Below are 14857 nucleotides of genomic sequence, written 5' to 3'. Positions count from 1 at the left end.
GGTTCAATTTTGTAAATAATCATGTGCCAATCTTTATGCATTTGTTTTATTATGTAATTGTAATTGTAAAATTAGATTGGTTAGTTTGTATGCTAGATCCGGGCCGGTTGGGTTTCTCACGGACGCCTGTGTGTCGGGCGTCTGAGGATATTTTTTAAAAAGAGGGCGCCCGGTGTTTTGTGATTTATTTTTCTTGTTAAAATTTTATTTTTTGGTAGTTGTAAGATTTATTTATTGTTATTCGTTGACAAAATTTGTGTTTTCTGTGATGTTTAGGTTTAATTTTGGCGCCCGTGGGAAACCGAGTCGGTCCGGAGTTCTTAAGTAATTTCTTTTGATCTGAGGGCACGGTTTTGACCTTTTGGCAACCGTTAGCATACATTTTGACTGTATATTTAGTGCTGTGACTACTAAAAAAATTGTCTGATTAGGTTAAAATTATTTATTTGTTTAGTTTTTGTGATACGGTCCAACCAAAGACGTTTCAGTAAAAAATTAGTTTCTAAAAGATTCAAAAATATTTTTTTAAACGTGCCATTGAAAATTTTAATAATCATCGACATCAAAGTGTCTGGTTGTTGATGGTGGTAAGCGCAAGCTCAGTAATCTCCCTCCGTTCCCACCTCTTGTAGAAACTTTAACCCTTCACTTTTCAATATAAATGGCGGTAGAAATGTGTGTTTTTCTCTCTCCTAATCTAGCATCGGAACGATCGAGATTACTGGGCCGGTCGCTGCCGCCATTGTACATAATTTTTTGTTATATACATGTAGTGACTAGGTGTAAGTTTTAATCAATATTATTTGTTAGAAAAAAAGAATTGCATATCTATATTCATGCCAACAAATTATTTGTAATAGTGCGATGATGAAAATTATATATATGAGAAATTTAACAGTATTAAAATTTGTACCTAAAGGTAGCAATTTAGATATTTTATAAAAAAAATTATATACATATTTAAAGTTTATCTTTCTAAAAAAAAAAGGATATTTGGTCTGTACAAGAGAAAAAATTAACAGTAGATTTTGTTACTGATCGAAATTGGCGTGAACTAGAATATAGTGTATGTGGTGTTATAATGTACAATTAAATCTTGGAAAAACCAGCCCGCCCCCACCCCGACCCGCCACCTGAGCACGGAAACCTTACTGCTCGTACCCAAGTCACTTATAGCAATTTCGAAGATGGACTGGGCCTAGAACCAAACCTCAGGGAACTCCTCTATAGCAGTATCAATCAAACACTTCTGGGCTTGGATTGGAACGGCGCTGGCTCACATTTGCAAGGGTCGGACGGTCTGAGGGCGGGCTGGTTTTACTTAAAAGTGGTTAGAAATAAATCTGCACTGCCCCCGGTTGAATTTGTTTGATGTTCCGTTCCCTCAATAAAAATGGCGAAAGCACGCCGGCAACCGATTCGCAACCCGCGGTACCTCCCCGGTTCTTTCCGGAAATAAATCTAGGGTGGTGCCGGTAGGACCGGGAGGGTCATCAGGGGATGTGGGAGTTGTTCAGGTTGCGAAATCGTCTCGAGCAACAAGATGCCTTGAACCAGTACAACACATACTGTTTATTACATAAATTATACTGTATTACCTCAATACTCAGACAAAAATTCCACAGATGTACTTATATTGTATCGTATTTAGGCTATAAGAAACATTTGAGACGTTAGCTTTAGATCATATGCTTAATATCATATTTTTCCCGCATTCTATTACGCGTAAGGATCGAGAGATGTTGACAAATTGTTCCGGCTCAAAAATGGGGCGATTGTAGAAATTTCCCGTTGCTTTCGAACGGAGGTCTTTTGCAATTTTTTGTACGATTCCATTATTTTGAAAGGAAATATATTTTTTATAGTTTACATTCGCGGTAAAAAAATTGTAAGAGATTGCTGGGCATATCCAAGGGCCGAAAGGGCCAGATAATAGAATGCGGAGCACAGAGACAGTGTATATTTTTCATTTTCTTTTTTTATACGCAATTGGTTATATGGGTACTTTTTTAATCTTCCTGTAAATAAAATATTTTCATATTATGCTTGTGGGATTTTTTTTATTTTAGCCGCTACAATCCATAAAAATGCTTCCATGTTATTTTAGGATTCTATTATTTTTTATTTAAATTTTATGAATAAGAGTAAGTTTTGTTATTTAAAACTTATGAATATATGATATGATTGTTGGTGTAATAAAATCATTAAACAGAAACTTTGTCTTCCTCTTAAGTCCCCCCTCCCCTTTTCCTGCATATGATAGTCACAGTTAAACAAATTTGAATTAAAAAAATGTAGAGAAAAATTGTTGAAATATTGAAAAAATTAAAAAAATCAAACATACATTTTTTAAATCATATACAATTTCTCATAAAGTTCTGTAATTTCTTGGAGGCGCATTAATATACGAACAAGGACATTTCTATAAAAACCACCCCAAAGAGGTACTTTTGGTAGGTATAATATATATCTTTATCAATAGTAGCATCAAAAACCAACAGAGATTATCTAAAATCTGTAAAAAAATTGGACTATACCATAAATGTACATTCAAAACTGAAATATTTGTGAGCATTACACATCATTTTTACAGAATCCTTTAGTTTTCAAGATGAGAAAACTGTCTGACAAGTTTTATAATACAGAACGTTAATTTAGATTGAGAATTATACGGAAGTGAATCGGTCATACTTCTAGCATCAAACTAATATGTATCAAGTTATCATGGTACAATTTTACATTCTTAAAGCCTTATTAAAGAAATATTTCATTTCTAAAATAAATGTATCACTTTCGAAAATTATTTCAATGAAATTTAACATCAAGAGCTATCTGTAGTAACCGAATATGAGCATGAACTTATTTTTTATCCAAAACTTTGTTTTTTTGTCATATTCTTGTTGTTGATAGAGATTTTGACAAATTGCAGATGTTTTTTAAGATGCTTACTGCATGATATAAAATGCACCGTTCTTAAGGCCAATAGATATCAATTTTTTTACTACAATCATCAGTAAAGAACAGCCGAGTATTTGGAATTCACTTTTCTCTAGAACGTTGCAATTTAACGACATGCAACAACAAGTAGGTGTAGATTTTTTTAAATAAAAGGCTTGCACATAAAATTCGTCGTATTAGTAGTTAGATATATTATTTCAGTTTCAATATAGATTATTAATAAAAATATACCTCCATGTTTTTTTTTTAATTGACATTGTTTCGTTTATTATACCTTAATGAATTAATAGATTCTATGTGTAATAATTTTTCCTGCCAAAACAAGATATTCTCTGACAAAAGACTGGTGTTTATATGTATTTGGCTACCACAAAAACCAAATTCTTATTTACTGCAATAACATTACTTTTAAGCATACATGGTAAGTATTATTTGGTGTTGTAAAGAAATTCGAAAAATAAAAAACAAACTTTCCATCACACTTGGAGTTGGAGTCACAAATTACAAGCCTAAATTAAAAAATATACTAAAGTTTATAAGCATACAAAACAAACGACAAACTTAGTTTGATTCAAAATGTACGTCAGTGTAGCCAACAACTTTTGATATTACCATGGGGGAAAACTAACAAGAGAAATGTCAATATGAATTTTAAGAAAATATTACAGCGCCATCTAGCGGCCTTCTACAGTTTTTTAGCATTGTGTACAGAAACGACATCTATATTGAAATAAGATCTGTTCTTAACAAAACAGTGTACACCTTCTAGTATAATATACATGCATATATTTATAAATAAATTTGCTTCTTTATCCTCTGTCAAATCTAGTTTTATGGTTTTCAATTATTATATTTTCGTTTTTATCATTTAGTGGAATTATTTAATTTTAAATTAGAGGAATAAAATTAGCGAAATATGACAAACTGCAATAGATCCGTCTTAAAAATAATTATATTCGAAATTACTTATTTTACCTGGTTTGATACCTTCTGACATCTAAACAGTAGTAGTAAATTTGACCCTGATTGACAGTTTTTAAATAGAATAACTATTTAAATACACAATTACTGCATAATACACCCTGATTTAACTCTCGTAAATACAGATAACGCATCAATTAATTGGAAACAGAAGATAGCGAATTTTGTAGCCATTCATTTGTCAGGTTAGTCTAATACAACTATGTAAGTATTTATCATAAATTTAAGAAAGTAATGCATAATATATGTCATATAGACAAATATATAAATATAACCGTTTATATTTTTATTTAAAAAGTGTCAATTTGCACAATCAATATTTGATGTAAAAAGTTTGTGGCTCATTTGCTGTCCTAATTCTCAATCTGTGGTCAGCGACCGCAATGTCCCCCTAGACGTCAAAATTTGTGGGCAAATGTCAGCCCTTATTTTGACTTATCTGATAAAGTAGCTTATCAAATTTAATTGAGATTTGTTGAGGTCTAAGGTTAATGAAACTACTAAGTAAATTCGTTATTAGTAATTTTAAATTTATTCCATAAATACATTACAAACAGAACGCCATCTATTAAGAGTTTCCTGAGCTTAAATAAATAGTTCTACTCCAGAACAGTAGATGGCGCTGCCAGTTGCATTTAGGTGCTGACGGTAACTTACAAAACCTCTTGGTTTTACGCTTTTACCTATTTTTAAATACCTGTGCATCTTTATAGTGTTTAAAAAACTATAAAAACTTACATTTCTATTTAAATTTTCCAAAATAAGAATTAAAGAATACTTACGTTTACGTAACTTTCGAATGTGTTCCATTCATATCGACAATTTTAGTTTTTGTTTTCAACTCAAGTTTAATTAAATAATACACAAGTTCCAATTTTTAAAAACTTATTTATTTGTCAAACAGATTCCATATTAAATTTACAGTTGAGTTCAAACGGTACAAAATATATGCCTACAACCTTATGGAAAATACCGAATCGCAATAAAACCCAAGCAAATAACTGTTTTTAAAACATATCTTAACTCCTGCGACAGCTTCCTAGTCAAAAATTCAAGCTGCAATGTGTGAAAAGAAACCAAATATTTTAAACTATGCTTGATAAATACTCTAAAAATGCAGCTCCGTAACAAAGTGGAATTCACATTCCATTTCGATTTACAACTTAAGTAACTAAACTTATTTCGTAAAAGCCTCCGAAGCAGTCCTTAACATCTTTGGATCATTTACTTCTTCTCAGTTTCCTGTAAAAACGAAAAACAATGTTGCAAATCCTAGTCGATTATTAAATGTTATCTCTAGTTTATGGTAGCAAAAGGAGATAAGTCATTCTGAATCTAAGCTATTGACTATGTCAAAAAAAAGAGGATACAAAGGAACTACAACGTAACAGAAATTTTATTGTTTGATATGTTCGATTGACCCTAAAAAATGATAAAACCGCGGAGTGCTACCTTTTAAAGGGGTGTGTTTTTGAGAATGAAGTAAAAAGGTGGTATTTTCAGTTTTTTGAGTTTTACTCGAAAACTATGAATTTTTTCTAAATAATTGTCATCAGAAAAGTTGTAGCAAATTGAATTTCCAATCGAAATGAGACCTTTTAAGGTCAAAAAAATTATTTTTAACTAAAATATGCCCAAAAAACGAGTAAAAAAAAACGAAAAAATACGTTTTCTTTTCCTTTTTGGTTTTTGGCCCACAACTTTTTTCTGAGAGGAGTTAGGTATAGGCATTGCTTCACAGAAAAAAAAGTTAATGTTTTTTCCTTTAAAATAAGCCTTTATAGAAGTACCTACGACTAATAGAAACCGAGATATATTGGATCAAAGTTGGCTACTTTTGGATTTTTTGACAATTTTTGCCCTTTTTTAACGATTTTCGTCTTATAACTTATTTCTGAGTTAATTTAGGTATATGAAATGCCATATTCAAATGAAAGCTGGTTCAAGACCTTTAAAATGGTGCCTGCTAGAAGTTTGTACAATTAAAATCATCCGAGATATGTCAATTTAACCAACTTTTTTCTTTTTATAAAATTTTTATTACTTTCGGTATTATTTTGTCTAATAAATTTATTTTTGTGAATGTGAAAGTTAAAATAAGTTTCTAGGTGATTGAATATTATTATTTATTTATTTAAACAACAATTAATCATATTTATCTTGTAAAATTTTGAATTCTTTTAATTATTTTTGTACTTTTAATTAAAAAATTATAATTACAAAAAAATGTTTCAATTGTGTAAATAAGAATTTTTCAAAATTAAAAAATTACCTCGATGTATTTTTACTTGAAAATGCTAGTGTTGAGGATAGCACTGCTGCATCCGAATGCATTGTAACTATAATGTATAGTTAAAAAATTGACAGCCTAAAAACTTATCGATATAGATTATTTCAAAAGTATTCATCAAGTGCAAAATTTACTTTATCTCGATTGCCTTCAACAACTGATGCTCTCAAACATCATGAGTTCAGAGTATATTTTCAGATGCAACAGTGGAATGGTTGTACTTTAAATCCTCTTGATTGGGGTTGGAAAAATTCCATAAATGGGCTAGTTCCCATTTTTAATAATAAATCTCCTGCACCTGAAAATTTACTTGAAAAAATAGCCTGTAAATGTATTGATAAATTGTGAGAATGCTTACGAGCCTGATTTTTCTGAAGAGGACATTGATGAAAATGATGACGACGAAACTGATATTAATATTGAAAAATATACTAAATGAAACTGAAAATTTATAAGATATATATGATTAACTGTTGTTTAAATAAATAAATAATAATATCCAATCACCTAGAAACTTATAACTTTCACATTCACAAAAATAAATTTATTAGGCAAAATAATAAAAATTTTATAAAAAGAAAAAAGTATCGTTGGTTAAATTGACATACCTCGGTTAATTTTAATTGTACAAACTTCTAGCAGGCACCATTTTAAAGGTCTTGAAACCAGCTTTCATTCGAATATGGCATTACATATACCTAAGTTAACTCAGAAAAAAGTTATAAGACGAAAATCGTCAAAAAAGGGCAAAAATTGGCCAAAAATCCAAAAAGTAGCCAACTTGGATCCAATGTATCTCGGATTCTATTAGTATATAAGGGCTTATTTTAAAAGAAAACACATTAACTTTTTTTTCTGTCAAGCAATACCTAACTCCTCTCAGAAAAAAGTTGTGGGCCAAAAACCAAAAAGAAAAATAAAACGCATTTTTTCAGGTTTTTTTACTCGTTTTTTGGACATATTTTTGTTGTAATAAAAATTTTTTTTTGACTTCAAAAGGTCTCATTTCGATTGGAAATTCAATTTGCTACAACTTTTCTGATGACAATTATTTAGAAAAAATTCATAGTTTTCGAGTAAAACTCAAAAAACTGAAAATACCACCTTTTTACTTCATTCTCAAAAACACACCTCTTCAAAAGGTAGCACTCCGCGGTTATATCATTTTTTAGGGTCGATTGAACATATCAAACATTAAAATTTATGTTGTAGTTCCTATCTAAAGTACATGGTCAATAGCCTAATCCCCCCGTTTGAACTTTCGACTGGATCTAGGTTAGTAGGTTCGTTAAAAAGACGTGGACCGTCAACTAAACCAATGTTGTTGATGATAACAGAGCTTTGAAAGCGAAAAACAGTACCTTGACTCAAGCTGTTACGAAGCTCCAAAAGGACAATGCCGAGTTGGTCAAACAGTTAACCCTCCTTCAAAGGGAGAGCTTTGAAACCAATTCGAAATATAATGTAAGTTTTATTAGTAGAAAACGATTCGTATTAGTTTATATCATATCTGTTTTAGAATTTAAAAAATGTTATCTCTATCATCGATTTTACGACGAAAACGTGCCTTCCCAAAATTAACAAAGTTGTAGTGACTTTTACAGGAATAATACAGCTGTGTTCTGAGCCGCTAATATGAGCAATTTTACTGCGATTACTAGTACTGTGAATAAAGGTAAGCATTTACCGTTTGATGGTACCTGTGTCTTATTGTTTTATCTACTACATATGCGAGAACTCGAGCCGTCAAGCCGCAGATTGTAAACGGTCATATCTTGCACAATCCTACTATAACATTATCTAGGTTATCAAACGACAACCCCTCGGAAACACCTCCAGGATCCAGCCGATCTTCTAATGACACGACCGGACCGAGTACCAGTAATAGTTCTTCAGGAAGCGACGAAAATATAAATAGATTCTCACAAAGGAACCAGGACTCTGGTAGCGATAGCGATAGCGATGAAGACGTTCCGAATAGCAACAAGGCTCTAGTTCTCTTCTATAGATCTTTCGGGAATTCGATGGACTTTGAAGGGAACGAGTAGTACTTTCAAGGTTCAAATTAACTTGTGATGCAACATAACCTCAAACGTGTTTTTTACAGTTTTAGGTTAGGATATCCCTGAAACTTAACCCACACAGGAATTCTGGGATCGGATTTGGATTAAAAAAAATATTGGATAAAAAACCTTTGGAAAATTTAGTCTGGTTTAAAATTTTTGTTTCCGAAATTGAAATTGGTAGACTCATGTTAGAAATCCGTTTTATTTCTCAACTTTTGGTGGTAATGCACTGGTATTTAATTAAAAAAAAACACACAAACAAGCATCACGTTCCAAGTTTTGGCTAAGCAGTAAAACTTTAAGAGTAATTTGTTATTTGTGCTACTTACGGCAGCAATAAGGTGTATGTAGCAGCACTAGCGCCATCTAAACGATACTAGAGCTAGTTCTTTAGTAAAACATCATAAAACATTTAATTAATTTTAAATTTTTTTGCAATTATTTAAACAAATTTTGAATGGATTTTAATTTAGCAGGTTCTTTGTTTATTTTAATGTATTTTATGGTCTGTTAAAATTGAGGAAGTAAAACTTCCAACACCCTGTATATTCATAGCAAAATTAAAACGACCAGAAAAATAAAGAAGTTAGTTCAAAAAACATCCTTTTTTAAACACAGCACCGAGTCAAATAAATTATAGTGGTCTACCGAAATTTAGCGGCAAAATTGATTTATTCACTAGGGCGGAAACGTTAACCGAAAAATAAAACACCTACTTGGTTAAATTGGGTTCCTTCAAGGTTTTAGGCCGAGCCGCCCTTTTCGGCCTAGTAGAAGCCCTAAGGAATATAAACGGTAAACATCAAGGAAAAAAAATCACAGGTCAGACTTACTTTGGAGGAGAACTTTTCGTCTTTGGCTTGGCTTGGTCGCTGAAAGATAAAATTCGAGTAAAAAAAAATGAGATTCAATTTAATGAAGCATTTTTGAACTTTTTAATTAAGCTGCGAGTAAAAATTAAAAAAAAAAACGAACATTTCTATTTTGTTTCGAGACTCACCCAGCTTTCGGAATAGGGGAATCCCTCTTCTTCCGCTTGCCCTTCCCCTTGGTAGTGGTTTGCTTTTTGACGTTCTCCTCTTCCGAATGCGTACCGCTAACATTTTTACCATTGGAATCGGCGTCATTTTTGAGAGACTTCCTCATTTCAGAGGACTTCCGAATCAACGGTACATCAACCATACCCTCGATCACCTTCGCGGGACTGTTTGAGAGCCTCTTCTCCAGACTGAGGCGGTTCAGGAGGACCTGAGCCACTTTGCGCTTCTCTTTACTGTAAAGAAAAAGTTGCAACGCTTGAAAATCTCCAAGAACTAAGGAGATTTCATATAAAATCTTGAAAGTTTACTAACTTCGCAACCTTCCTTTTCGTAATGTTCGATCTGAAGAACAGGCTGTCGCTCTTCGATCGATTGGGGCTGTCGTACGCCCTAGAGCTGTTAGCCATGATGCTGTCGCTCATTCTGGGCGTTATGGGCGTAGACCTGCAGAAATATTGTACAGAGTGGACCAATTTCGACACTTTCAAGGAGTTTTTCCTATTTTCCGGAGAGACGTACAAAAAGTAGTAAAGATGTGACAGGTCCGATTTTTGAGAAAAATTAACGTCTGTGCGCTGCATTTTTTTATGTTTTTTGTAAAGCCGAATAATATTTTTGTGATTATTTTCCCTATCTACAAGGTACGAAGTTTTGTTACACACTAAATTTGCTGGTCATATTTCTTAGTAAAAAATTTTGAAAACATCGAAAGTTTTTATTTATTACAGTTGAAAATTTTATATTTTATTTATAGTAGAGTAGTTTTTTTATAGAGGGTTTATTTCTCTTTTTCTTTCAGTTTTTAGGTATACCCATTTGAAACCGGAACACCTTCATAAAATTTTTATTTACAGGACGATTTTAACCAACTTTTTTTTTATTGTAAAGGGGCAAAAAGCGTACTTAAGAACCAAGTGTCATCCTTTTTATACAAAAACCAAGGACTACCAGATCATTTTTGGAGGGTCAAAATGGAAGAAACCATATTAGCGATTGTTTTAGAAAAAACCTAACTATGCCAATGAATTAATCGCCCCTTAAAATGGGCCTGTACAAAATTTCATAAAAAACTTAATGCATATTAATAATTCTGTGGCAAAATTAAAAATCACATTATGAATTTTTTTGTCTGACGAAGCAAGCCATGAAATAAAACGTCTTCTTATTGAATGGCCGCCAAAATCACCTGACTTGATGCCACTCGACTTTTTCCTTTGGGGCATCCTTAAGCAAAAAGTGTGTAAGTCAAGACCACAGTAGAAGAATTACGTGCTAGAATAACTGAAGCATGTGCAAATGTTACCCTAAAATGACTGAGAAAAGTAATCATGAACATAGGAACAAGGTATAAGTGCCTTGAAATAAACGGCGCATTGGTGGAGGTAACAAGAATTTAATTAATATTTCTTCTTTTCTTCAATAATTTCAATAATTTTGTTGAATATTGTTATGAATAAAAACAGTTATTGTCATTTATTTTTGACGATTTATTCCATGGTTTGCTTCGTCAGATGAAAAAAATTCATAATAATGTGATTTTTAATTTTGCCACAGTATTATTATGTAATATTTTTTCATGAAATTTGGTATAGGCCCATTTTAAGGGGCGCTTAATCCAGTGGCATACTCCAATTTTTTCTAAAAAAAAATCGCTAATATGGTTTCTTCAATTTTTACCATCCAAAAATGATCTGGTATGGCTTGGTTTTTGTATAAGGAGGATGACACATGGCCCTAAAGTACGCTTTTCTCCCCTCTACCTTAAGTGGGGTCACTTTTTTTAGGGTACATTTGCCGTAGAATACTCACCTCAAATTAATTTTTAAAACAATTAAGCCCTCGAATGAACTTTTGTCTACGCCGTTACTGGGCATCTCTCGAACTCGGTTGTATGTGCACATTTACCAGTGTTGCCTGTCATAACTCTTTTAAACTAATTATTTGAAACTGACAGTGGCAGAAAGTGAAATAATTTCATGAATACAAATTGCTTTTGTATGACTTTATGTTGTTTTTTTTTTCAGTGTGGATGAATGTAGAAAATTAAACAAATTTTAAGATTTTAAAAAAAAATGTATACAGGGTGTTACTCTCGAAAAACAGCACAGCAATCACTACAACAATATATTACAAACTGACTTTCGAATACAATCCGGCTCCATAAGAAACTCATAAAAAGTGTTACAGAATTTTTTGTAAGCACTCGCCGCGATAAAATACATGTATTTCAGTAGTTCCAAAACAGGATTCAATACATTTTTAATTAGCTTAAGCTTCCGATATAAGATTGCAACATCATTAACTCAATTTTTGCTCCTCTTTCACCCCCTTTAAATTTTTGACATAAGTTCATTAACACCCTGTATTTTTCTTTATTACAAATTAACTAATATTGGTGTCGCTAGGCATTTTATAATAAATATTTCTGTAGTTTTTTAAAAGTATATAAAAATAAATAAAAATATTCATGAATCGATGTTTTTGAAACAATTTTTAAAATCATGTCAAGTTTTTAATAAATAGTATACATTCCAAATTTTCTGAAGCACCGTGTTTAGTTCGTGAATCTGTGCGAACCACATCAATTCGCCTGATGTGATATGACAACACGTTTTCGTGACGGATAGTTCTATTAAAAAAATACATGAGAATCAAAAATCTCTATAAAAATAAAGAAGGTTTGCATATAAAATAAAATTTCGCCGTCACAAACCCATTCAAACCGGGAAAACGCTCTGGATCTCTTACATGAATAATTATATCAAGAAATGGAATTTCCAGCCCGATTTTTCTCAAAAATCAGTCCCATGATGCTTTAACTAATTTTTATTCATCTAATTCAGAGATTTATGAAAAACCCGAGAAAAGTATCGAAAATAATGTAAAAACGAGTTCGAAGAATGTAATTAATATGAAAACGAGATTAGTTACGTTTTATGCTGCAGTTGAATGTGGAGCGTGTCCAATCTGCAATAAAAGAGATAAACGGTTCATTTCTGTGGAAGCTAAAAAATTGTGCAAGCTTTCAACTAAAAAAAATTTCACAAACTGAAAATCGTAAAGGAAAAGTGCCTTACTCTTGTAAAGTCTGCGTCTGCATAGAGTTGGTATCGCTATGAATAACCGCCGACGTCGACGGCGTTTCCAGACCATGAATCGTCGATATATTACCAGAGAACTAAAAATTTACAGCCGTAAAGCAAAATTTCGCATATAAAATAACAAACATCACCTGCTCCGACAAACTACTACACAAATTCGTATTTCTGTTGTAGTAATCGGGGGACTTCATTCCCAAAGAGTTGTTCAACGTCACGTTCAGCTTGGCCTTGCCCTGATTCTGCCTCGAGCTGTCGTTAAAACTCGTCTCGCCCTGCGACATCCTCGAACAGTTCACTTCATCCAGATACAGTCGTCCGTTATCCCTGACCGACTCATCCACCTCGTTCACGAGCGAGGACGGCCTGTGTTTGAAGGATGACCGGCGTTCGGGCGGTGAAACGGAAATGCTGATGTTGCCCGAACCTCGGAACTGCTCGATGTACGTGTTGGGCAGCTGGTTCAGATAGATCCTCACCTAGAATATTGTGAATGCTGTCGAAATGTTTTTTTATACGACAAACGGATGTACCTCTTGAAGTCTGCCTTGGACGAACCTTCGTTGCCTGGATCTCGGCGACACAGAGTTGAGCATCTGTTGTTCCTCCTCTTCTTCCATTTCGTGTATGGTCGTCAGCCTGTGGCCGCTTAAAGTCTATAGTTAATCCACAGTGGTGGTTCCTCTTTTTTTTATAATATATTACCGTAAAAATAAGCTGTATTTAATGCAAAAAGAGCAAATTCCCGAGCGGCTTTTGCCTGACAGGGTGACAATAATTCAAATGTTTGTCCAATTAACGACTATTAGTCAGTTTGAAATATAAAAAAACGCTTTCTAGAGAATTGTCTTGATGTTAGGATCAAAACATAATTCAGTCCAAACACATTTTTTTATTTGTCAGTGTGATGTTTCTTTTTTTTTTTCATGAGCACATTTTATACAGTTTACCACAAATTTAAACGAGTTTAAGCGTGTAGGGAATAAATAAATAAGAAATTTATGAAAAACATGTCCTACCTTTCGCATCCATCGCTCTCCTCTTCCTCCTCGACGGGTTCTTCATTTTCCTCGTCACTGTTACTGAAATCTGTAAAACGCCGTCCAATTACGAGGACAAAAAACACCGAAACGACAAAATCATACCTTCTTGATGCGCCAGCATGTCTATGTCAGACGTTTTCCTACACGAAAGCCTTGTTGCGTTGCATACAAACGAAGAATTCTGATCCTACAAAGTTACATTCCTTAAAAAACATACAACATTCTTACCATACCTACCTTGTTACCATGCGGAACGTCTTCATCGCTATCACTATCGCTACCAGGGTCCTGGTTCCTATGTGAGAATCTATTTATATTTTCGTCGCTTCCTAAAGAACTATTACTGGTACTTGGTCCGGCCATGTTGTTAGAAGATCGGCTGGATCCTGGAGGTGTTTCCGAGTGGTTGTTGTTTGATAACCTAGATAATGTTATAGTAGGATTGTGCAAGATATGACCGTTTACAATCTGTGGCTTGACGGCTTGAGTTCTCGCATCTGTATAAGTTAAAATAATAAGGCACAGGTACTATCAAACGGTAAATGCTTACCTCTATTCACAGTACTAGTAATCGCAGTGAAATTACTTATATTAGCGGCAACAGAACACAGCTGTATTATTCCTGTAAAAGTCTCTACAACTTCATTAATTTTGGGAAGGCACGTTTTCGTCGTAGAATCAATGATGGAGATAACATTTTTTAAATTCTAAAACACATGATATAAACATATGAATCGCTTTCTACAACTAAACTTACATTATATTTCGAATTGGTTTCAAAGCTCTCCTTTTGAAGGAGGGTTAACTGTTTGACCAACTCGGCATTGTCCTTTTGAAGCTTCGTAATAGCTTGAGTCAAGGTACTGTTTTTCGCTTTCAAAGCTCTGTTATCTGCAACAACATTGTTTAGTTGACACTCCATGTCTTTTTAAGGAACCTACTAACCTAGTTCCAGTCGAAAGTTCAAACGGGGGGATGCAGAACGACTTTTATCTCCTTTTGCTACCATAATAAAATATATTTATAACGTATGTATAACATAAATAGTTGTACAAAATGAATAATATTGACACAGGCACTTCCTGTCAATCACAATTTTCACTCTACGTGCATGTTTTCTACTTTGTATTGGGATAGCAATCCAGCATATACCAAATGACGATAACCGAAACCGACATTACTGTCACAACAAATGAAAAGAAAATTAAAGAAATCTATCATTTATCTCTTTGTTTTTTCTACCCTTGACCATATAGAACATAGATATGCAAGACAAATTTCTGTCGTTTTTGATATCGTCCACAGTTGAAGAAGTTAGACCATCCCCCGCCAGGAGGCAGTATGGTCAACGTCTTCAGATCAAAGAAAACATGCCTCACAA

The 14857-nt window shown here is 33.2% G+C and overlaps 1 protein-coding gene across 4 annotated transcripts; it reads right to left on the bottom strand.

Annotated features, from left to right (window-relative positions):
- Positions 1–4807: 4807 nt before the first annotated feature.
- Positions 4808–14653, bottom strand: LOC108907130 (serine/threonine-protein kinase pakA-like). 4 transcript variants are annotated; one of them, XM_018710669.1, is made up of 15 exons: positions 14422–14653; positions 14234–14367; positions 14027–14183; positions 13714–13973; positions 13579–13663; positions 13453–13522; positions 12967–13081; positions 12568–12912; positions 12413–12513; positions 12267–12302; positions 9648–9779; positions 9296–9568; positions 9129–9167; positions 9012–9074; positions 4808–5181 (listed from the first exon to the last, which is right to left on the bottom strand). In XM_018710669.1, exons 1-15 carry the CDS (start codon positions 14483–14485, stop codon positions 5160–5162), a joined length of 1896 nt encoding a protein of 631 aa, XP_018566185.1. In that variant the 5' UTR covers positions 14486–14653; the 3' UTR covers positions 4808–5159. The 4 variants fall into 4 exon arrangements, with proteins under 4 accessions (XP_018566185.1, XP_018566186.1, XP_018566187.1 ...); XM_018710670.1 differs by having other exon boundaries at positions 12967–13078; XM_018710671.1 differs by having other exon boundaries at positions 12967–13072.
- Positions 14654–14857: the final 204 nt, after the last annotated feature.

The sequence above is a fragment of the Anoplophora glabripennis genome, unplaced genomic scaffold (genome assembly GCF_000390285.2).
Source record: "Anoplophora glabripennis isolate ALB-LARVAE unplaced genomic scaffold, Agla_2.0 scaffold282, whole genome shotgun sequence".
Taxonomy (NCBI): Eukaryota; Metazoa; Arthropoda; class Insecta; order Coleoptera; family Cerambycidae; genus Anoplophora; species Anoplophora glabripennis.
The sequence above is the reverse complement of the archived record's forward strand: the minus strand, read 5'-3'. Positions and strand labels throughout refer to the sequence as shown.

Excerpts from the sequence above, each read along its gene's own strand:
- LOC108907130 (XM_018710669.1), bottom strand. The coding sequence starts at position 14,485 with ATGGTAGCAAAAGGAGATAAAAGTCGTTCTGCATCCCCCCGTTTGAAC. Across the intron at positions 9,168-9,295 it reads TCCCCTATTCCGAAAGCTGG|CGACCAAGCCAAGCCAAAGA; the intron begins GTGAGTCTCGAA and ends TTTATCTTTCAG. Across the intron at positions 9,075-9,128 it reads ACGAAAAGTTCTCCTCCAAA|GGCTTCTACTAGGCCGAAAA; the intron begins GTAAGTCTGACC and ends TATATTCCTTAG.